Source organism: Sebastes fasciatus, chromosome 18 (assembly GCF_043250625.1).
Source record: "Sebastes fasciatus isolate fSebFas1 chromosome 18, fSebFas1.pri, whole genome shotgun sequence".
NCBI lineage: Eukaryota > Metazoa > Chordata > Actinopteri > Perciformes > Sebastidae > Sebastes > Sebastes fasciatus.
In genome coordinates, this window is record NC_133812.1 from 18,396,943 (window position 1) to 18,420,173 (window position 23,231).

Sequence of the window (23,231 nt, forward strand, 5' to 3'; positions counted from 1 at the left end):
TGCTTTAATGTTTGTAAATGAATTATCTTCAATAAAAATGGCGGACCTCGACACATGGCTAATATTTAGCGTTAGTTAGTTAGTAATATCGTAATGTATTTACTGAGAACCTCGACACTTAACTAATATTTAGCGTTAGTTAGTAGCAATAGCGTAATAGGAGTAACTACAGCTTAATAATAACGTAGTTAACTCACCAAGTTCAATGTACATAAACCTTACGAATGGTCTCCTCCTTCCAAGGTGAAATTGAGGTCGTTTAAAGTTTGCTTTATCTAACGTTTATGATTAAGTTAAACAGTGTAAATAACTCAATATTAGCAGAATAACGCGCATGAATGTGTATTCCCACTATCTCGCTCGTTAACGTTGTCTAATGCAACTTTAGCTAACTGAGCTAACCTAGCTAGCATATTTGCAGTTAGCTTCGTTAGCAACAAAACAACTCGACGAGGAAACGTTATAACGTTGTCCTTTACGGTTATTGTTAATGCCGAGACACTGTGGGGAATAACGATAAAGTTCGCTGTCTAAAAAGAGGTTGTAGAGCATTAACCTACCTGTAGTCTGGACGGAGAGAAATACCGATTACCTAACGGGAGAGCCAGCAAAGTGGAAACTGAAACTGCGTCACTGTCAGTGTCAAGAAGGTAACCCGCAAATTACGAAATCTGATCTGAGATCTGCTAAAACGTGCACAAACTCTCGCGAGACTTCGTGCCCGACGATTTATCCTAATCTTAACTATTCGAGATCGACGCCTAACCTTAACTATCTCGCGAGAGTTTCCCCAACTTCTAGTCCTTCTGGTTCAGGGGTCAGCAACCTTTACTATCAAAAGAGCCATTTTAGGCAAAAATTAAAAAATTAAAATCTGTCTGGAGCCGCAAACCATTTGAGAATTGTGATAAAAGTAACACAGTTTATAGTCTAAGTATATAGTATATAAGTCTAATGCAGTGAGGGCCCAAAGAGCAAATGTGCTACAGAGTATTAGGGCCACATTGAGGGAAAAAACATCTGAGATTAACAGAATAAAGTCATAACTTTGCGAGAATAAAGTCATAATTTAACGAGAAAAAAAATTGTAATATTACGAGAATAAAGTTGTAATATTACGAGAATAAAGTCATAACTTTACAAGAAAAAAAGTTGTAATATTACAAGAATAAAGTCATAACTTTACGAGAAAAAAAGTTGTAATATTACAAGAATAAAGTCATAACTTTACGAGAAAAAAAGTTGTAATATTACGAGAATAAATTCATAACTTTACGAGAAAAAAAGTTGTAATATTACAAGAATAAAGTCATAACTTTACGAGAAAAAAAGTTGTAATATTACGAGAATAAATTCATAACTTTACGAGAAAAAAAGTTGTAATATTACAAGAATAAAGTCATAAGTTTACGTGTTATTTTAGAGGGGAAATAGTGCAGCGTGCCGACTATGTGAACATGAGGAACGTGGAGCATCCTGTGAAGTTATACTTTATTATAGGTTTCACAAATAAGGAAATACTTAATCTTTTGGTACATCACCACCAGATCATCATCAGTATCAGGACCTTGAAAAGATTGTGCAAGAAGGCTCAGCGAATTTCCCCACTGCGGGACTAATAAAGGAATATCTTATCTTATTTTATCTTTAAAAAAAAAATAGTATTCAGTGTCTTATTCTGAAATCCGACCGGAAGTCTTTAGATAACTTGATCCACTCATCGGAGGCAGAAGCAATGGACGAGTATCAGACAGAAGAGGAGGTGGGTTTCATACTTCTAACTAGTTATTGCATGTATCTTTTATCACCTACAAACAACAATCAAATATTACCACACAATGCTCTCTGTGGAGGTTCCCTAAGGTTGTAACTAACACATAAAGCTTTAGGCCAGACAGTAACGTTAGAAGACGAGTAGCCATGTTGACCTGCTATCTTAAACTGAACTGTGTTGTTTCTCATTAAAACAGACTGCGTTCATCGTTGAAGAAGTGAGCAAAATCATTAAAGAGGTAAGCAAAAAGACACGATGTCCTTCTGTTTATCCACAAAGTTTAGATTTAATCGGCCTATTGCTACCGCTAGTTTACAACTTTAACTGGTTGCTAAGGACACTGCAACGGTTGCTAGGCAACTGTAGGCATACATTTATACCATACCACAGATTAATTATAATGCATTTTCAGTACAATTTAATGCTAATATAATAAATAATTTAATATGTTGCTGGTTAAGTTGTATTATATGATATGAATTACAAATGCATTGATTTATAACATATATAAACCCATCATTGTCTATTAAACTGCACTATACTGTATAATGACAATAAGATGTGCAATGAGATAAGATAAGATATTCCTTTATTTGGCCCACAGTGGGGAAATTTGCAGTGTACAGCAGCAAAGGGGATAGTGCAAAAAACAAGATGCATCAGCTAACACAGTAAAAAAAGAGCTAAACAAAGTGTAACAAAATATGAACCATTTAAATAGAAGGAAGTATAAAAATAGGAGCAGTATATACAGTATTGACAATAAACAGACTATTAACAAAATTGCACAAGTGGAAAATGTACACTGCAAATTTCCCCACTGAATATCTTATCTTATCTTCTCTAAAAGGTATGCCACTGTGTGTGTTGATCAGTTACCACTTTGTTTAAACTGTCTCTTTAGTCAGTGGAAGCAGCCATAGGAGGAAATGTCTACCAGCACAGCAGAGTGAACCAGTGGACCACCAGTGTAGTGGAGCAGTGCCTCAGTCAACTCAGCAAGCTGGGGAAGCCTTTCAAATATATTGGTACATGCGCTGATGCAGTAAAACAATAGTATTCTGATGGTTCTTGGGCTATGGAGTTAAAAGACAGTGTGTTTTTCCTCCACAGTAACCTGTATCATCATGCAGAAAAATGGAGCAGGTCTGCAAACAGCCAGCACATGCTTCTGGGACAACTCTACTGATGGTAAAATACAATGTTTTTAATGTAATAAAATGCTTTCTCTTCTGTCAGCAACTATCAGTGTGCTCTTGAGGGGTCAGCTTTCAAAAACTGTTAGTATTTTGTCACTAAATGTGTACGCGTGGAGGTGATACTGAATTTATTGTGTATTACACCCAACAGGAAGCTGTGCGGTGAGATGGGAGAACAAGTCCATGTACTGTATCGTCAGTGTTTTTGGGCTGGCCATCTGAACCAACTACAATGTACCTTAAGTGTTTGAAGGATTTTGTGTATTTTTCAGAACCAGCATCTATGTTTGCTCATGTTGGCTATATTTGTATAAACTGTTGTGTTTTATATTAAGTGCAATTGATTAAAACAACACTGTGCTGTATATACTTTGCTTTATTTACATGTGACATGACAGAGTGCTACATGTACAGCTCTTATCTTATGAAGCAACAAAAATTGTAAGAAATTCCAACATATCAGGACCGACAACAACCTCATTTGACCACCTTAAACTACATTCACACTGAAAGAATCAATTATGTACATTTATTTCAAAGCATCTTTACAGTTAAGACTGCAGCCCATTTAGAAGAAATGGTTAAGTGGTAAAGACAAGGCACCATCTTGATTAAAATACATGAAACACTTTTGTTTTGGCGGTTTTTGTCCATTAAGTAGTTTTATAAAACAATGGAAAGGGCAGCAAGCCTCACATTGTAAGCAATATAAGGAAAGTTACGGAAGAAAAAACGATTACTTAAGATAAGATGTTCTACATAAGGCAAAATATATTTGGCCAATGGTATAACTACTGTATGTGCGGGGATAAGAAATACAACAAGTTTAACATGATAAATCAGTAGTCCCTTTACATAAAGTTGTGTAAAATCCACGCAATTCATCCAGGAAGTCAGATAATACAGTATCAAATGTCGTCACTGTTCAGCGAAATAAATTAAACAAGTGCAATTATGAAGCTGCTTTCCAAGGGAAGAAGTGGTACTTACTACAGCTCTCTGTATTTTTAAAAACATGTCTGAGGAAAAAAATGAAATTGTCAAAAGCCAACACTGCTATGGCACTTTAATTCCCACGTTCATCACTCATGTCAGTGCTGGCAGGCCACAATGTGCACTTAACGGCCACTGCAGCATAAGCTTCCTTTACTTTCTACCACCAGTATAATGTTACTCAGCTTTGGCCAGATATATACATTCTCATTATTCTCAGACTGTCAGAGAGCAGAAAGGAATTGAAAAACAACACAGTGCAATAGAGAGACAACAGTGGTTCAACGAAAGCATTAAAAAATAACATTGATTTTGCACAAAGAAATTCCCCCAATTAATATTAGCACTTTTCCCGATCATTTCTAACTATCAGGTTGTGAAGAAATGCTGGTTGTGAGGAAAAGAGTTTACAAACGGATAAAAAGTTTGTTTCCTTTGTTTTCAATGAGGCTGAAAGCGTAAACACTGAAGAAAAACGTTTGAGTGGCAACATGCCCCAACTTTCAGTAAAAGTACCATACATTCAGTAGACATGGAACTTTTTTAAAAATATATTTATGTACACTTACAGTATATCATTTCATATTACCAATGCAAGTACTCCTTATTTACACATACGCACGATAGTTGTTGTTTTTTTTCATAGTTTCCAACAGGGACACAACAAGCCAGTCGGAGGTCCCATCAGTCACTGTCAGTCTCATCCTGGTACTTGGCGGTTGCTTTGATAGCACGTCCGTTTTGTAAAGGCATGTCTTCATAATCACTCCTTGACAAAGATAAAGAAAACATAATTAATACTACCTCCAAAACTGTGAGGAGTAAGAATTCACAAAAGCAATAAAGTAAACAAATGCTTACCCGTATATTACTTCATCATCGGAGTCATTTAGCATTGAGAAAGCAGGGTTATCCTTCAACTGGGAGTCTGGGAAATTAAACAAAACCAGTTGGATTAATACAGTAATTCATCTTCATTATCTACTGAATTGAAACTGTACTGTATTACCTACCATAAAGTGCATTTTTGGAGGGGGAATACACAAATGCCAATGTGTACAAGTAAAAGTTGAGTAGACCGTAGAATGATAAAAATTCAGCTGGTATGTCTCGAGTTAAGGGATATTTTCTCACTATTCAAGACATCAACATGGTATCTCACATGGGTATATTTAAAAAGGTACAGTGAGTAACATCTGGTGGCATCTAGCGGTGAGGTTGCAGATTGTAACCTGTGCCAAGCGTGTAGAAGAACTACAGTGGCCGAAGTGAAAACGCAAATGGCCTTATCTAGAGCTGTTGTAAAGGTAGCGTAGGTCATTTGGAGAATAGAAGTGCCAGTTCCTAGAGAGTGTGTGCACGTGAGAAGTTAGTGGAAAAGAAAGAGAGAGCGGCGGTGAATGTGTGTGAGCAAAAGCAGAAGACAGAGTTAGTTTAGCTTTGAGAATATCAAGTGAATGTAAAGTGGAAGTTGCAGTTTGTGCAGAAATAAATGCTGCAGCTCCTCAAGACCAACAAGCCGTGTCTTGTTTCCCGGCGGCTGAGTGGAGTGACAGAGGTCAACCTCGGAGTGAGTAACGTTATCGACTCTAGCCCAAGCAGGAAAAGATAACAGTGGTTTGTCACACAACATGGCGGACCGCTCCCTATGTAGATATAAACGACTCGTTCTAAGGTAACGAAAACGCAACAACTCCTATTTTCAGGTGATTATACATTAAAGAAAACATAATTATTATACTATTATTATTGTATTCCATTTATGCCAATAGATCCCCCTAATTGATACACACTGGTCCTTTAAGTGAAATCGTGGTCGAAATGAAATATTGTTTGAAAGGATATAGTTCTGGTAATGAGTAGACAGTTCAGCGACAAAGTTGTCTTGGAGAGCCTTGGCACCAAACCTCAGGTAGAGAATGACCATGCTGGAGGAGAAAGAGCAACAAGGACAGGATCAATTAACCACAAAGGGCCTTAAAAAAAACACAAAGCGAGTCCTATTGGGTTTTGGGTTTTCCTTAAAAAACACACCTTATAACAAGGACCACAAACGTCAGCGCCGTCAAAAACCTGAGCCGGAGATCTAGTGATTGAAAACACACAGAACTTTAATGTTATCATACTAACAGCAATTGACTTCTCAGAGAGGTGTGGTATGTAGGCTGTGATACCTGAGTAAGGCATGTTCTTGAGTTCAGAACAAGCTCTGACGACCAGGAAGATCAAGTAGAGGATGTAGAGGGCAACTACAATCAGGAAGAAGACCTTCATGCCCTGGAGAAATAACATGGGACTTTATTAAACTGCTGGGCAAATGAAGACATAAACACTGGGTGTACTAAATATAACAATACTGTCCAATCACCTTTACCACAACTTATTACACGGCTTTGCTGAATACTCGATTCTGATTGGTCAATCACAGCGTTCTATGGTCTGTTATTTCTTTATAGCAGACCGTTGCTATGTATAACAGACCGTTGCTATGGATGCAGTTCTGATCTCGGACTCTGGCGGACCATTCTTTGTGTCAAATTATTGATTTCTTAAGTATGTAGCCGTGTAATAAGTGGGATAACGTACAGTTAGCGGGTCAACGTTGTGAAATAAACCCCAACAAGACCCTTTTATCATTATCATTATCCCTTACCTGTACCATTAAAAATAACAGTCTCACCTGAAAGTTCATTATGTCCACTTTATACTGATAAGTAGGGTCTTGGAGTTCATTAACCCTGCAAATTCAGAAAAAAGTAGTAGATCTTTTCAGTCCTGTTGTAATTCACAGTTTGCATCAGTCTGCTAGTGGCCAGTGGGGTCAGACTTACGTTTGCCATATGCCCAGTGTAACTGCTGAGATCCACAGAAGACCCACGATGATCAGCTTAGGCAGGTAGAACGTCAGACATTTCCTCTCACCCTGTGGAAACGACACAAAACGCATTAAATAAGATTGCGCTAAAAAATGAGAGGAAACCATTAAAGTACAGGTGCAGTGCTGGACCCACCTGAACCCTGATGCCATGATAAACACAGAGCCAGAAGAGCAGCAGGGAACACAGGAACAGAGCCTGGAAGAAAGCGTCCAACGTCCCCGGAAACCAGCTGTTCACCAGGAATGACAGCGGGAAGAACGGATCTGAACAGTAAAAGCAACAAAACGCAATAAGCAACACACCTGACCTTCAAGTAGGACTTCTTTTACAATGGACAGGACACATGTTAACATCTGTAGTTGACACATGAAACCACAGTTCTTTGGCTGTGAATGTGAAAAGGTGCAGCTGTAAAGGTTGTCACGAACGTCGGTGTTCGATACGCTGCACAAGGTACCCTTTAGCGGCAGTAAGAGACACACCGAGCTTTCCATAACCTACAATGTAAACCCATCCGCGGCAACAGTAAACGCTCAGGAAAAGTGCTGTAGTGATGCAGTTTAAAGAGCGTAAGAGACCCAAGTAGTACTGGCAAGGCTTTCATCCAGGAGACCGCTGTTCGTGTCCCGTGCATTACGTTTCACTTTCACTTTACAACCAGCTGATCGTTCGTGTCCCATGTTCACAACGTCAATTCACATTTGCACTGTAAAAATATAATAATTTTAAGCCCAACCATGTAGTTTTTTCCTCAACCTAACTAAGTGGTTTTGTTGCCTAATCATAAGCAAGTGTTTTTGTTTAATTCATAACATTAACATGTGTTTACTGAGACCGAAAAGTGACGCAGAGGGGTCTGACAAAGGGTCAGTATGTGACGAGGTGGGATGAGAGTGGGGCTGCCAGATTGTACAGGTTGTATTTTAGGGGTAAAATATGACTTTAAGAGATATAATACTGAAGCTCACCGTTGTAGAGTAACAGCAAAGGGAGCAGGATAGACATCCACTTCTGTTCTATGCCCCAATCCCTCATGGAAAACTTCCTCAGTGAGTGTGCAAACATACACTGGGACATGCAGAGAAAAAAAACATGTTAGTCCTGCATTTGGTAAACATTGATTTTAAGTCTCTGATTTACACTAGTTATCTTTTTTCACGGTCACATTTTGGTCAGATTTGAATACTGGTTATGTGATATGAAAGAAGGTTAAGACGTGCTCTTACCGTCACCATAAAGGTCAACACCACAAAGACAAAACGGAACCAGATCTCCACTTGCGAGAAGGTGGGGTTGTACGTTTTCCACTGAGGAAAAACAAGAACAAAAGGGATAGAAAGAAAAAAAGAGTAAAAAGGCTGTGCTGACCTGCGAGCTCAAGTTATTTGGAAAAAAAATTAGAAATAAATAAATCCAATGCAGCAACAAAAAGACAATATCACAGAGTTTGTTTTATGAGCTGGAAGTGTGTGTCACTTACAATAAACTTGACCTTGATTTCATACGTGATATTTTCAAGGCCTTTGAAGCTGACCATGACCTGGTACTGGGTGTAGTTCAGATAGCCAAGATGGAGCACAATGATCTCATCACATTTCTGTAAGGAGAGACAAGAAACGCTGCGTCACTGACAGTTCAGTCAACAACTGTACAGTGCATCAATAAACTGCCCTGAGGATGTTACTATCTGACTAACATGATGATCAAATTTAATCCTGCATTCACCGCTACACTGCAACCTCATTTCATATAATAGATGACATTTCATAAGCTCACACTGACTGCTGTGCTGGTTGCTGCTGCCTGACTAAATGATTAATGACAATCCAGCAAACTGCGAGAGAGGAAGGTGGCTGGGTTTGCTGATTGACACTTACATCCCCGCAGTGTAGCGTCCGGGATTTCTGGTGCACGTTGTTGATGTGCATCACACTGGCGTCCTGCATCACTCCCTTTAGCTCAACGTTGATCTCGAAAGGCTGCTGGAAGTCTCCCACTGACACAGACAGCAGTAAAAAAAAACATGTTATCAACCAAAGCCAAGTAAGCTTGCAAAAATAATAAAAGAGAAAGCTATTTGAGGTGTGACAAGGTAAACGGTTGTTATCTGTAGCTCATTCTGTGGTCTTACTATTGCTGTGTTCAGCCTGCATCACACAGGTGAGCCATAGCTGCTGGTTGTAGGTGGTGAGGGGAGGAGAAAGTAGATTGAAGGGCCCAGTCTGAAAACATACAATAAATGACAGTTCATTTACTAATCAGTATAAGAGATACTTTGATACAACAGTAACTCAAGTAGTGTCAACAATCTGTAGAAAGCAAGTCCAACAAAAACTAGTACTTAAGCATTAAGGACAGTGGTAAATGTGCAAATGTCGCACCAATTCATCATCATGAATGTGATTGCATTTTAGCAGAAGTTAGATGATTTCATTCATTCACACGTATTCCTGACATGAATATAAAATATCACTGATGTGCTGATGTGATTACTGCAACACACGTTTTAATCTTACCTTAACTGAGAGGTTTTTGAGAAGTAACTGATCAGCATTGTGTTCTTGCTCAGCAATAACCTTAGGACCTACACAAATTAAGAAGACACAATGAATACATGTTTCACAAACTGAACAACTGGACTATCCAGAAAGGAGCAGTTGATAACAGTAGCTAGGTGATGAAGTCAGGCAGAATTATTCACTCAATTTCTCTGTATCTCAAAACCTAAAGTGTTGTGTTTAAATAAATAGATAGATAGATAGATAGTAACTTTATTGATCCCGAGGGAAATTCAAGTTTCCAGCATCACAGTTCCATTGTGTAAAACATGTTACTTAAAAGGCAGTAAAAAAAAGTTAGTAGTGCAAAGTACAAAGTACAAAAAAATATACCAGATATAAAAATACAAGGAGATGAAGAAAACTGTTAAAACTGAATATAGTGCAGGGTAACAGCTGAGATACAGGACTATTAGAAAAGTGAATATAGTGCAGAAGAGACTGTTAAAAATGAATATAGTGCAGAAGAGACTGTTAAAAAGTGAATATAGTGCAGAAGAGACTGTTAAAAGTGAGTATAGTGCAGGTTAACTCCAGTAGCTTAGTCTATGAAAGTGCACTGTGTGCATTATTATCTGCCCTGCTATCTGTCCTAGAGCTTTAAATTACTTAATGACCAACACCCATCTTGGGGCCAGTGTTGTAGATTATGTTTATCAGACATACCTGCAATCCCAATGAAGACTGTGAGGCCAAAGCAGATCAGGAACAAGACGAAAACCAAGACAAAGTGTCTTTTGGACAAGGTGTAGAGCCGCATGGGGGCCAATCTGTCACAGGGAGACATTCACTGGAGTTAACACAGAGACAGAGACACAAGCTGATCACCAGAGCCAGTAGCAGAGAGTGGGTGAGACGAACAGGACGTGAGTAATGTTTGATTAGTGGTAGATGTTGTTGTCCTACTGTGGTTCTATGTCAACACTGCTAGCATCGATGCTAGTTCATGCAGTAACAGTAACAGATGGTAGAAACAGAGCTCCACATTGGTTCTAATAATGTCCCTCACAACATTAACACATCGGTGACACATCCCGCTGACCAACATCTTAAACTTACAGCTCCATGTCTGCCGGTTCGCTGTCTCGGTACCGAGAGAAAACGTTAATACTTCGCAGTGAATCCACATCCGTGTATCCGGTATCAACATCAGTTAGCGACAACCGGAATGCAACGTCATCGAGTGGGAGGAGCCGTGGTGACGTGTCAACCGGAAATGGAAATCTTTATTTCCGGGTGTTTTATTTATTTATTTTTTTAGATATACGTGCTTCTTTTTTTTATGAAGCCGTCGTTTTTCATTGTTAGACATTAGGTTGATATATTTATTTGTGGCTGTGAGTTATTTTATTTCGCAAAAGGCGTAGAGTTTAAATTATTGAAGGTAACGGCTATCCTTTTTTTTTTTTACGTTGAAAGTTTTATTTTGAAAGGATTTACCGGAAGTGTGAGTATGACAGTATATATATATATATATATATATATATATTTTTTTTTTTGTTGTTGAAGATAATTCAGTCATTATATATGATATATATATATATATTTTTTTTTTTATTGAAGATAATTAATTTACAAACATTAAGGCATTGTAATCTAAACTCAATAATTCTAACATACAAGACACAATTGGATAGGGAAGATAATTTAAATTATAAAAAATAGTAACAAAAATAAAAGAGGGGGTAGAAAATAATTAAAGGAACAAAAAAAGAAATGCATAAATAAATAAATAAATAAATAATAAGACTGCACTCTTCCATAGTAGCTCTAGGGGTTATCATCATATATGTTCAGTTCTTCATAAGCTCTGAGGAGAGACTTTGCATGTTGTCCATTCATTAGTCTTAAAGCACTGAGATGATTGTCCACAAGGTCCCTTTTGAAAACGGAAAATAGGGGTTTCATTTTCCTCCATTTGGATGCATGGATGAAAAAATTTGCCAGCAGTATCAGATTGTTCAATATCAAGTCACTCATAATGTCCTTCATGTTAATACCAAACACAATATTTTCTCTTGTGAGAGGAGCAAGTAGTTGGATTTTGGTTTACAGCCAGTCCTCCAAATCTTCCCAGAATGCTTTTTCCATACAATAATCAATTAAACTGATATATAGGTAAATAATACTTATAAAGAATGAAGGGATAAATAAAAAAAAAATATATAAAATAAAATAAAGTAACACACAATAAAAAAAAAAAATAATAGTAACGTGAACGTCCTCTACGTGACAAAAAGGTTGCGTAACACGACTACGTCATTACGTCATACGTTGACTTTTAATTTCTAATAAAAAAAAAAAAATTCTAATGAGCTATTCATTTTAGTTGATTTCTTCAAATTTTGACAGTATTTGATTTATTTTAAAGTAAGCATATGGTGATTCACCATCATTTAATGCAGCCTATGGTTATAGATCCCCCTCCAACAACACAACACTTGTTGCCTTTGATAGGAATCAAAAGGCCTCTACCTCGTTTAAATTATCTAACATTTTAATTCATACTAATATAAAGTGTGCAGAATGCAAAGTATTTTCCCCATTTCCACGAATATGTTGTCAAATTAATCTATTATAGGACAGCTCAGCATCATCTACCATTATAACACAACATGCTCATAATATAACTGTTATGCATCAAGGTTGCATATTGTAAAATGATAATTCACAGCATCAAACGCCATGATATATTAACATTTGAGTTCATACTAATATAAAGTGTGCAAAAATGCAAAGTATTTTTCACCATTTCCATGAATAGGTTGTCAAATTAATCTATTATAGGACAGCTCAGCATCATCTACCATTATAACACAACATGCTCATAATGTACCTGTTATACATCAAGGTTGCAGATTGTAAAATAATATAATTCACAGCATACAACGCCAATATATATTGTATAACACAGCAGGAGATGCGTCTGTCTGCATTGTGTGTTTAGCAGATAAAACAGGAGACGCACCTGTAAAAGCGATCATCCCTGTAAGGTGTCAGGTCCTCCTTCAGCTCGTTGTAGGCCTCCTGGATCTTCCTGCAGAAGTACTTCAGCTCGCTGTACAGAGGGTTCTCCAGGCCGGACGAGTAGTCGGTGTCCATTATTATGATCACACACACAGAGACAGAGACAGAGAGAGGCTGAAAGATGGCGATGGAGAGACAACAACCCACCCAGCGGCCTATAGAGAGAACAGCACAATGATCTGTCTCTATTGTCACGTCGCTTTTATAATTGAAAATGCAGCCGACGCTGTTTTGTTTGTGTCGTTTCAAAGAGGGGGAAAAAAAAGCTGTAAAAAAAAAAACAGAAGAGGAAGGGCGGAAGCACATAAAGACAGAAACACACTAGAGCAGAGTCACGTGGTCTGAGTTCAGCACCGTGGACAGAGACAGACAGCTGCCTCTATAATGACACCACCATGGAGACCGCACACACAGGGAATGACATTAGCAGTACAAATTTCAGATCACCAGCCACCTTGGCAGATAGATTTTCCTTATATTAAAAAATATTATTCTTATATTGTATGGAAAGGCTCACATTTATTTTAAGGCTTAAATTGGAAAAAAGTACTGAGTACTGGGAAAAATGGATTGTGTATTTACACCGTTGATTGAAGTGTGACATTGTATATTAAGATGTATTTTGAAAAATGTCCTGTGATCTGACATTGTAACACCCATGATGACCTCATGTTCTTTGTTCTCAAATAAAAAAAAGCGTTTAAAAAAAAAAATATATATATTATTCTTAAAAAGCAATTCCTAAATTAAAAATAGTCAGTGATTAAGGTTACATGATCCATATTTCTACTGTCTGTTACCACTGACTCAGTGTTTACTAGGGGTGGATGAAAAGTGGAGTATTGCAATATTATGTTTAGTGATACTGTATCGATTCTCAAAAAAACCTGTATTGATTTCTAATAGTTTACAAGCAAACTCAGTCAATACTTTATTTTATTTGCAAAGAGAAATGCAAATCCTACTATTCTGATTGCATAAAAAATTTAAAAATGTTACTCAAATTTTATGCATATGGTGGTGTTTTTTTTTACACCATGACCGTTTTCTCAAAATTAGATTTAAAAAAATCACAATATATTGCCTTGCTTACAGTACCACAATATCATGCAATATATTGCATCGTAACCCCTGTATGGTGATACGTATCTTATCGCCAGATTCTTAGTAAAGCGTTTTGTGAACATTAAAGCATGTAAACATGTTCTAGTAGAAACCCCAAATACAAGTATGAACCTGAAAACAAGCATAATCGATCTTCTTAAACTTTTTTGCCAGAAGAGTGCCTTGGACCTTTCTTCTTTTTTGAACTTTTGTGTTCCCAACCAAAGAGCACCTTCATTACACTTGTTTGAACTTCCGAACACTCCTGACCTTTTCTTTTTTTGAAGTCTTGATAGAGACAATAGAGCCACCTTGTGTGCACCCTGGTCTAGTCCAATAGCTGGATAGATTTAAAACAATGCCATCTCTGACTTGAACAATAATAACAGATCTATTTAGGAGACAAGACAGTGTTTTTTCGGAAACAATGACGTTTTATTCAAAAGATGCGTGACATATACAATTATAAAATAATTTACATGGCATGCCTTACTATCCATTCACTATAAACGTTCAGTCACCAAATCAGACTCAGATTCTTTTCAAGTGTTTTTGTCATTTAGGTCTAACATCTACAAATACGAAGCACATACCTTTTCTAAAGAAAAGCCAAATCCTACAATATCTACAACAGGTCATCTCATAAAATCAGTTTAAAGTGAATCCTTAACCTAAGTCCATAGGCAATTCTCAACATGAACTCAGTGGCTTACACTTGTGTGAACGATGTCTGTGTATGTGTGTGTGTAAGAAGCCATGACCACACACGTTTAAAGATAATAGATTTAACACTGATGGGATTGGTAGACTGCACAGTTGAATACAGACACACCTTGACTTGACAGTTACACTCTACATAACTAGTCTACCAACTACACTAAACTGGGCACTTACTCATTCACATCTTTTCCATCCAATGCAAACTTCACAAAACACAGAAGAATTTGCCCGTTTCCAAACCCCCGCCCCCCCCGACCCAACCCCTCATCTTCCCATCTCACAATTTGGGTTACAAATTTTTATCAACACAAAGAAATGTTCAGAAAACTCCACAATATACAGTATGTATAGATACTATATCTCCTTCAGGAAATAATCTCATAAATAAAATGTACAGACCAGCAACGGAGATGCTGAACTAAAAAGAAATGGTATCAAACTGTGGTCAAAAGTGATGACAAAGGATTGTTTTCCCCCTAAGAAAATATTGCACAACTAACACAAAAATATGGATATTTTCTTTATGACATGCTCGCGTTCTTTTCATTTTTTAGGATCATACATTTTTTTAATCTTCCCTACAACCCCCGATCTGACAGACATGCATCTTGTTGTGATCATAAAGATCACACTAAAGAATTTAATAATCTCATCAATTCAGAGACCAAAACAGAGCTGGTTTTCTATTTCAAGAATTAAGTTACACTTCCCTCTAGGCCCATTTTCCAACTATAAATTTAAGCAAATGCATATTTTGGCACAAAATAGAGGTGACCCTAAACACACCTAATATTACTGCCCTTTTTAATGATTTTGGCTACCATCTCATACAGATAAACCTATTTATTTATATTTGCAATTTACTCCTATCAGCTGGCCCTGCTCTGTGTCCTTTAGTTCAACACAAATACAAGTTTGACAGCCTGAAAGAAAGAAAGGAAAAAAAAAAAACAGCTTTTCAGATTTCAGTGTCAGCTTACTAAATGAACAATAGCTTCATCCTTCATTGGAATTCTGACTTCAAAGACTTCAGTGACAATGATTTCAGCTTAACTGTTTTTGTTGTGGTTGTAGCTGTCGATTTAAAAACAGTACTACAGCGTCGCTCCACACCTGAAATTACACTTAAAACACAGTGGAGACAGGTGTAAACAGACATCTGTCAAAGTCACCCGAGTCTCTTTTACAACATTTACATATGACTGATATGTATTTACATGACTTCTGAAAAGAGTATGAAATGGCATAGGTGAAATATACAAAAATATTTCCTGTACCTTGCTTACATGTTTAGTGTGGTTCTTAAAGAGCAGACTCCACCCCAACTACACATTCACTTCACAGAAGTGACAGCAGGTGACAAATCACTTCATGCCAGAGTTGTTCGATCCAGGCCGTGGCGACTTCTTCAGCGCCCGTGTCACCATATGTAGATATTTCACTAAGTACAGGATATATCAGTCAAAGCTATTCAGTACACACCCTCCCACCTGAATTACTCCACAGCGATATTCAGCCACCGGTTCTCCCAAATAAAGCAGGTAAGTTGAAAACCATGTTGACAGGGTATGAAGATTGTATATCACAAACAATGACAATAATGTTAAAATTCATATCTGAATAGATAAAGAACAAAATGTACACATAAATTAATCCATGTAGCAGAGTAACATTCCTTCTTCCTTCAAAGTCCCAGGAAACTATGTGGAAAAGACTGCAGTTCGCCTCATCTACTCGTTGACCTCCCCAAGTGTTGAACAGTGACACACCTTTGACTACAGTGAAAAGTGTGACCTCTTAGTAGTGCTCCTAAATGATGCATATATCTAAGCCTCAATTCCAGCCGAGATAGACTGAGATAGTAACAAAAGGAATGGCAGAGAGCAAAAACAAAAAGACCCTCCTACCCTCCACAATGTTTAGTCATTTAATAAAATCCTAAAAGCAAAAGCAGTATAATAAAGTGGCAACTGTTTCACTGAAGTTTGTACAGCAATGGATTTCAGTGCCCAGTAGTACCTGTGCGCTCTGGGGAAAAAAACAAAACAACAACTGTGATCTCCAGAGTGTGGTTTTCAAGTATTACTGCTGCTTCTTTTGAAAACTGCACCTCGACATCCCTCTCTCTCAGTTAACCGATCGGTTATCACGTCTACAAGCTTCTTCTAGCTAAAGCAGCATTTATTTGCATGATGATTACCAAAGCTCAGCTCTTTGGCCCAACATGCACTGCAAGGTGCCACTGACTGCCAAACGGAGCAAATCTGAGGGCGTCCTTGGCGAATGCAGCCAATGCTTATTGCACCAACTCTAGTGGCAGCATTGTGTAGTGCAGCATGATTGTATCTCTCTCTATGACCAGGGCTGATTTAAATCTTCTCTCCAAAAATCAAAAGTTTATTAATCTCAAATGAAACAACTGTGCCCCTTCAACAGATTGCATTTAAATCCCAGATATAACTCAGGGTAAGTAGGGAGGGGACATCTCATTTGAGGCGTTGTGTAACATTGGCTAAAGCCACTGCGAAGGCCTGCACAGCAGAGAAGGGATACTGGAAGTCCAGGATGTAGGCATTGCCATCAATCCTGCCAAACTGCATGACCTGTGTAGAAAAACAAAAAAGTATGGAAGGTACCATCATTAACACCAGGTCCTTCTGCACACAGTATTTCAAATTAGGGCTGTCAATCGATTAAAATATTTAATCCTGATTAATCGCATGATTGTCCATGATTAATCACAATTAATTGCAAATTTTTTATCTGTTCAAAATGTACCTTAAAGGGAGATTTGTCAAGTATTTAATACTCTTATCAACATGGGACTGGACAACTACGCTTGCTTTATGCAAATACAAATCAATTAAGAACAATGACAAATATTGTCCAGAAACCCTCACAGGTACTGCATTTAGCATAACAAATATGCTCAAATCATAACATGGCAAATTCAAGGCCAACAGGCAACAACAGCTGTCAGTGTGTCAGTGAGCTGAGTTGACTATGACTTGTCCAAAACTGCATGTGATTATCATAAAGTGGGCATGTCAGTAAAGGGGAGACTCGTGGGTACCCATTTTCATTCACATATGTTGAGGTCAGAGGTCAAGGGACCCCTTTGAATATAGCCATGGCAGTTTTTCCTCGCTAAAATGTAGTGTAAGTTTGGAGCGTTATTTAACCTCCTTCACGACAAGCTAGTATGACATGATTGGTACCAATGGATTCCTTAGGTTTTGTAGTTTTACATAATGGCAGTATTCTCTCTAGCTTTAAAACTGACACCTAAAAATTGCAAGTTAATGGGAAAGAAATTAGTGCTGTTAAAAGTGAATTTGTGTTAACGTGTTATTATCACGTTAACTTTTGACAGCCCTATTTCAAATCAATAACTCTTGAATATTTTTAATGATCCTTTCAGTATACAGATAACATGCAGTGAGTGATATTTCTTGAGCTCTCTTACCTGTCTGCCCTCCAGTTCAATTTGAAAGTTCTTGGCAGACTCCTGTGTGACGCGCCCACCGAAGTCCAGCTGGTAGACCTGCGTGGCTTCATTCCACAGCGGCTGCTTGTTGGCCATGACGTACACAAACCCCTGGCTGCCCAGCCCTCGGTCCTCCTTCTCGGCCTTTCGACACTTGATCTCGTCCAGTTCGTTGGCAGCCCTCAAGTTCCTCTTACTCTTCCAGCCCTTCTTACCGCTCTGGCACTGATTGAGCAGCTCATCCCCGCTGATGAACAGCTCTGGCTCGCTTTCTGAACTGTCTTGGAACTCACTATTGGCAGTGCCCTTGCTCAGCTTCTTGGCCTTCAACTGCTGCTCTTTCTGTCCCTTCAGCTTCTTCTTGTCCCTTCCTCCCAGCCGCGGACTGGAGATGAGCGAGTTGAAATCACCCAAAGCTCTGCCCTCCTTTTTCGACTTGCTTCCTTCAGCTAGAGGTGGCACGTTAGCCTCCTCGGTGCGCCCGTCCACCCGCTTGCGGTTCTTCTTGCTGAGCTTCTCAGACCGCTGTGGGACAGGGCTCTCAGTCAACGAGAGCACCTCCTGAAAAGCTTCCCCAGCCTCTACCATGGCCTCTTGTAATCCTCCATGGCTCTGCAGCTCTGCTGGTGGTGGCGGAGGGGGTGGTGGAGGAGGAGGGGGAGGAGGCGGTGGCGAGAGAACATTTTTATCTACCGCCATGTGGGATGCTTTGGGTGGGAGGGGCACTGCAGGACTGGGCATAGGCGGGCAAGAATTATAGGTGCCCCAAGGAGTGTGAAGGGAAATGGGGGGAATGGGGAGCCCGGCACAAGCACTTCCTCCTGGATACAGAGGTGGGAGAGGGCAGCAGGCCAGGTTTGCCAGGTTTGCCGGGTAACCAGGCGGTAAGACAAGGGTTGCATCCTGTTGTGAGAAGGGTACAGGTGCCACCACCTCCTTTGGGGAGGAGCAGGGGCGTGGTGACCCTGGGATGGGCTGAAGCTGGGCTCCAGAATAGGCAGTTGTTGGAGGGTACTGGAGAGAGATTTGGTAGCCTGCAGCTACTGCAGCAGCTTGAAATGATGCAGCACTTGGGCTGGTGGGGGACTTTGGGGAAAGGACAAAAGGCAGCCTGGACACATCCAAGTGCTGAGCTGGGCTAAGAATAAGTGGGGGTGGTTTGTGGGGTCCGGTGGGGGCGGTGGGATTCAGCGTTGCTGTCCGTTCCTGAGGAACCCACACCTCCTCTGTGGCAGCTGGGTCCCACTGATAGGGAGGTGGGCGTTTGACAACCAGCCCTGATGCATCATTTCCCCCTAGCGCCAGATTCCTCAGTGACTGGTTCAGGGATTCATCCTCAGTAAATGCTGAATTAACATAATCAGCCCTGTCTCTGTTACTTCCTCCTCCTGCTGCTGCAGTCCCAGATCCTTCAAGAGCACTCAGCAGGCTGTAAGAGGACTGGGAGGCCAGAGGAGTAGTGCTGTTGGAGTGAACAATAACTGTGCTGTGTGGTGCCCCGTTCCCTGGAGGGAAATCCTGCCTGATAATAGTTCCTCCTGCTATTCCATTAGTGCTCCCTGGGGGAGTGCTTCCAACACTGGATCCACTGCTACACTGACTGCAGGTGTATAAGGCTGTTGGCACCCTCTGCTGGAACGAGGCTGCTAGTGCACTACTACTGTTTTTAGCCTTGGGAGGCAGTGGTCTGGGCGGCTCCAGCATCTGGGAAACTTTGAGAGCGGCCTCGCGGCTGTTCCTCCTGAGAGTGGCGTGGATCAGACTGCTGTCGAGCCTCTGTCCGGGGTTCCTGCCAACCGCACTGTTCTGATTGGCTGGGTCAGGGTATGGGGGCGGGTCTCCGCTGGGTATGGAATAGCGAGGTGCGGTGAGTCTGTTGAGTGTGGCAGAGGTGTAGGGCAGCTGGATCTTCTTGTCGGCTGAGGAGGAGGATGAGGAGGAGGTGACCCTGAGGGTGGCGGAGCTGCCGGGTCCCTGGAGTGTGTAGACATTCTGATTGCAGACAAGGCGCGTTCGAGGACGACATACTTCCTCCACATTCCCACTACTGTCAAACGTTGTTATCCTCTCATATCCCAGTGGTGTGGGGTACTGCGCTTGTTGCTGACCTGGAGGATAAAGTGTTAACTCTCCCTTCTTCAGACAAAGTTCACCAGGGGGAGGAGTCCCACCGGTGCCCCCTCCTGCTCCAGATGCAGGACTGGAGGCTGCAGCGGAGGCTGATGCAGAGGCAGCGGCAGCTGCTGCAGCAGCCACGGCGGCAGCCACTGTCCCGGGATAGGGGGGTGGGGGGTTCATCTTGCTGAGCTCTAGAGGGGCACTAAACACCAGTGTATCACCCTCAGCCAGCTGTGGAGTTGACCGAGTGGTTTTGATTTTCAGTAGGTGCTCGTGTTCACCCCCCACCACTCTCTCAACCACTAAATCAGCAGGTGGATGAGGAATCTGTATCTGCAGTGTCCCCTGCTGGAGCTGGTGCACAGCTGCACCTGAAGACTGTCCTGATGAAATGGAAGGAACGGGGATTTGAATTTGGAGCGGCTGCTGAAGTTGATGGTGATGCTGCTGCTGCGGTGTGTGCTGTTGATGATGCATCTGTTGATGCAGTTGCTGCTGAATATGTTGATGGTGCTGTTGTAGTTGTTGCTGCTGTTGTATATGCTGCTGGAGCTGATGTTGATGCTGCTGCTGCATGTGTTGTATCTGCTGCTGAATGTGCTGTTGCTGAAGCTGCTGCTGCTGTTGTAAGTGTTGGTGCTGGAGCATCTGCTGCTGCTGCTGTTGGAGTTGGTGCTGCTGTTGGAGTTGGTGCTGTTGCTGCTGTTGGAGTTGCTGTTGCTGCTGCTGTTGGAGCTGCTGATGCTGGAGTTGCTGTTGCTGCTGAAGCTGTTGGTGGTGGTGCTGAATTTGTTGTTGATGGTGGCTTGGTTGTTGTTGCTGTTGTTGTGAAGGATGATGAGAAGGTGGAGGTCCCACCATCAGGCGACCCATTTCTAGTCCTCCAAAGATGACCTGACCAGGACTGGAGTACCTGGTGGGAACAGTGTACTGGGCTGTCAGGATGGTGTCCTGGCTTTGGTCTGGCCCACCAGCAGCGGCCCCAGCAGGGGTTGCTGTGGGATTCGTTAGGACATCCAGCTGAACATTTTGATTGGCTAGGAGTGACTGGACCAGACCAATGCTTTGGGCGGGGGACATGGCCTGGGCGGGACTATGGATGGGGGCTATAGGGATGTTGACAGTGCAGGGCGGGTTGTCATCGGTGGTACCAGCAGGGCCTGTGACAGGCAGGTCATCTTCATCCTCACTGAAGACGTTGGGGCTGAAGACGGGCAGATTGATGTAGTCCATGGAGATTTTACGCACCTCTGGCAGGTAGATGGTCATCTGTCTGGGCTGCAGATGGAGGAGGCTCGTCTTATAGATGACTGAAGGGAGAGGGACAGAGTAAGAATGATAAAAATAAAGGCAAGTGAGAAATGGTACTGATGATATTTATTTATTTATTTATTCATTCAGGGCTAAATGTTAATGGTAAAGTTGTAGATTGGTTACCTGCACCAAGATTAGTTGGCAAGAATGTTGCGAGCCCCACAATCTTGAACTTCGTTCCCCAAATATTGGATGTGACCTGAGCAAGGTAATTTTGCTGCAAGATGGGAACAAAGAGAATCATATTATTTTCTATAAAACATTAAAAAAAACAGAATAAATACATTTCTAAAAGTGAAAAACGTGAGCTTATGATCAAACAAAACACTGCCCCCATGCCTAGACACATAAGCAACACGACCAATCCATAGGTGATGGGTGTGGATTCCTCACAGGCTTCCCAACCAACCAACACTGCCAAGTGTGTTTGATGTAATTATTATTATTATTATTATTATTATTATGATTATTATTAATAAGAACCACTGGTTCAGGGGAAAATAATGAATTCCGCTTAAATAATTCGATTGTTACCTGAGTGATGTCATCTAGAGGAAATTCCCTCCGTGTTAGACTGGGTGACCCAATTGAGGGTTTCCGTATCGGTAACCGTGGTGACCTGGAGATCTCTTGTGTGGTGCGGGAAAGTTTGGGCGATTTTCTGGGATCAATGTTGATCCTGTTGGTAAAGGGACAAACTAAGTCTCTACAGAGAAGGTAGCAAATAAAAAAAAGAAGGTTTAGGCATGCAGTGAACCAAAAAACAAGTGTAGAACATTTCATTAGACATTTATGTAAAGGGTTAATAATATAGGAAAGAAGGTTAAGAGTTCAATATCTGCTGGGATGGAACACTAATTACCAACAAAATTCAGGAGTAAATTCTGGTATTGCAGTGTATTTGGCAGAAAGTGATTAATACACATTTATTCAAAGGTTAATTCTTATGTTTTCATGCTGATGGACGATGGAGTGACAGCAATCTAAGACATTTAAATGCATCCTTTGGTTCTCTGCTTTCACAGAAGCAGCTAAACTAACGCTGAATGACCAAACCTTGACTTGATTTATCTAATATTGTGTGGAGCGAACTAAACAAAACAACCTCTTGTCCATTTCACATGGAGCATTGGCAACTGGCGGGTCAAAGAACCAAGTATCATATAAAAAAAACCCAGGAAGTATAAATTAAAGATGGCATGCTACAGTACAGGTCAGGTGTCTTGTTACCTGGGTAGTTTGGGCGATTTGCTACCCCTGGATATCTTTGGAGATTTCTTGCCAACCCAGTCGTCACTCAGCTCGATGTCACTGGAGTCGGAGCAGTTGCAGCTGTCAATCATGGCAGTTATCAGACTGTTGCCGTATATCTCATCTGAGGAGAGAAAACCCGATGGAGGATGGAAAGAATGGAGTCAGGTTTGAGTAAATAGATTGTAAATGTGTTGATCTTCTTGACGCTAAAAATCCTAATTTGTTTCTGGCTAAAATGTTTATAACATCGCTGTTTCAAAAGGGTATTACCGTGTGGACTAAATCAGGGAGGAAAGAAGGGAGTATAAATATGAGATGAGATGCTCCACAAAATGGAAATTATTACAATAAAGTTGGTATTGCAGTAAATCTACTTTAACGATCTGGAGGCAGGCACCTTCAGATGTTTTTACGCAACAAGATGGCAGCAGCAATGTTCTATCATTTCTACAGATAAACATTAAGAGCCATTTGGTCCCAGCCATTGTTTCAGTAGTTTCCATCCTTCTCTTTTTCCTCATTCATATGGAGTCTGTGAACCGCTGCTGCTCCAGTTTAGGTCAAGCTAATTTATTTGATGGACATTAAAGTGTGAATGGGCTGGAACCATTTCATGGCTGGCTTCATTTATCACTGTGTGGGGAGGGTGCGGGTTGATTTATGAGGAACCCAGGGGCCATCAGAGCCCCCATTAAGCAGCTTTTAATTAACATGGGCCCAGCCTGCCCTATGTGACTAAAACATACTCACTCTCTGAGTGCCAACTCAAGAAACTCAAATAACTGGAAAAGTACTGGAGCAGGC

General features: G+C 40.5%; 3 protein-coding genes across 6 annotated transcripts in view; 1 reads left to right on the plus strand and 2 right to left on the minus strand.

Annotated features, from left to right (window-relative positions):
* Positions 1–1,646: 1,646 nt before the first annotated feature.
* dynlt1b (dynein light chain Tctex-type 1b) lies at positions 1,647–3,338 on the plus strand. 2 transcript variants are annotated; one of them, XM_074614960.1, is made up of 5 exons: positions 1,648–1,762; positions 1,971–2,012; positions 2,679–2,802; positions 2,888–2,965; positions 3,125–3,338. In XM_074614960.1, the coding sequence occupies exons 1-5, from the start codon at positions 1,736–1,738 to the stop codon at positions 3,193–3,195; spliced, it is 342 nt and encodes a 113-aa protein (XP_074471061.1). In that variant the 5' UTR covers positions 1,648–1,735; the 3' UTR covers positions 3,196–3,338. The 2 variants fall into 2 exon arrangements, with proteins under 2 accessions (XP_074471062.1, XP_074471061.1); XM_074614961.1 differs by lacking the exon at positions 3,125–3,338 and having other exon boundaries at positions 1,647–1,762; positions 2,908–2,963.
* Positions 3,332–12,687, minus strand: tmem181 (transmembrane protein 181). 2 transcript variants are annotated; one of them, XM_074614956.1, is made up of 17 exons: positions 12,372–12,687; positions 10,070–10,173; positions 9,362–9,429; positions 8,977–9,067; positions 8,723–8,841; positions 8,326–8,442; positions 8,072–8,152; positions 7,814–7,913; positions 6,978–7,108; positions 6,798–6,889; positions 6,647–6,704; positions 6,141–6,243; positions 6,001–6,052; positions 5,812–5,894; positions 4,980–5,069; positions 4,828–4,894; positions 3,332–4,735 (listed from the first exon to the last, which is right to left on the minus strand). In XM_074614956.1, the coding sequence occupies exons 1-17, from the start codon at positions 12,503–12,505 to the stop codon at positions 4,651–4,653; spliced, it is 1,575 nt and encodes a 524-aa protein (XP_074471057.1). In that variant the 5' UTR covers positions 12,506–12,687; the 3' UTR covers positions 3,332–4,650. The 2 variants fall into 2 exon arrangements, with proteins under 2 accessions (XP_074471057.1, XP_074471058.1); XM_074614957.1 differs by lacking the exon at positions 12,372–12,687 and adding an exon at positions 10,463–10,620.
* Positions 12,688–13,947: 1,260 nt separating this feature from the next.
* Positions 13,948–23,231, minus strand: part of tulp4a (TUB like protein 4a) — a 38,357-nt gene continuing 29,073 nt past the window's right edge. Inside the window, exons 10-14 of one of the 2 annotated variants that reach the window (XM_074614965.1) lie at positions 22,404–22,548; positions 21,708–21,852; positions 21,297–21,390; positions 17,721–21,169; positions 13,948–16,857 (exon numbers count right to left, since the gene is read on the minus strand). In XM_074614965.1, the coding sequence (XP_074471066.1) occupies positions 16,741–16,857; positions 17,721–21,169; positions 21,297–21,390; positions 21,708–21,852; positions 22,404–22,548 (3,950 nt within the window). In that variant the 3' untranslated portion in view covers positions 13,948–16,740. Of the gene's footprint in view, positions 16,858–17,720; positions 21,170–21,296; positions 21,391–21,707; positions 21,880–22,403; positions 22,549–23,231 lie in introns of both variants that reach the window. The other variant, XM_074614964.1, reaches the window with a different exon arrangement.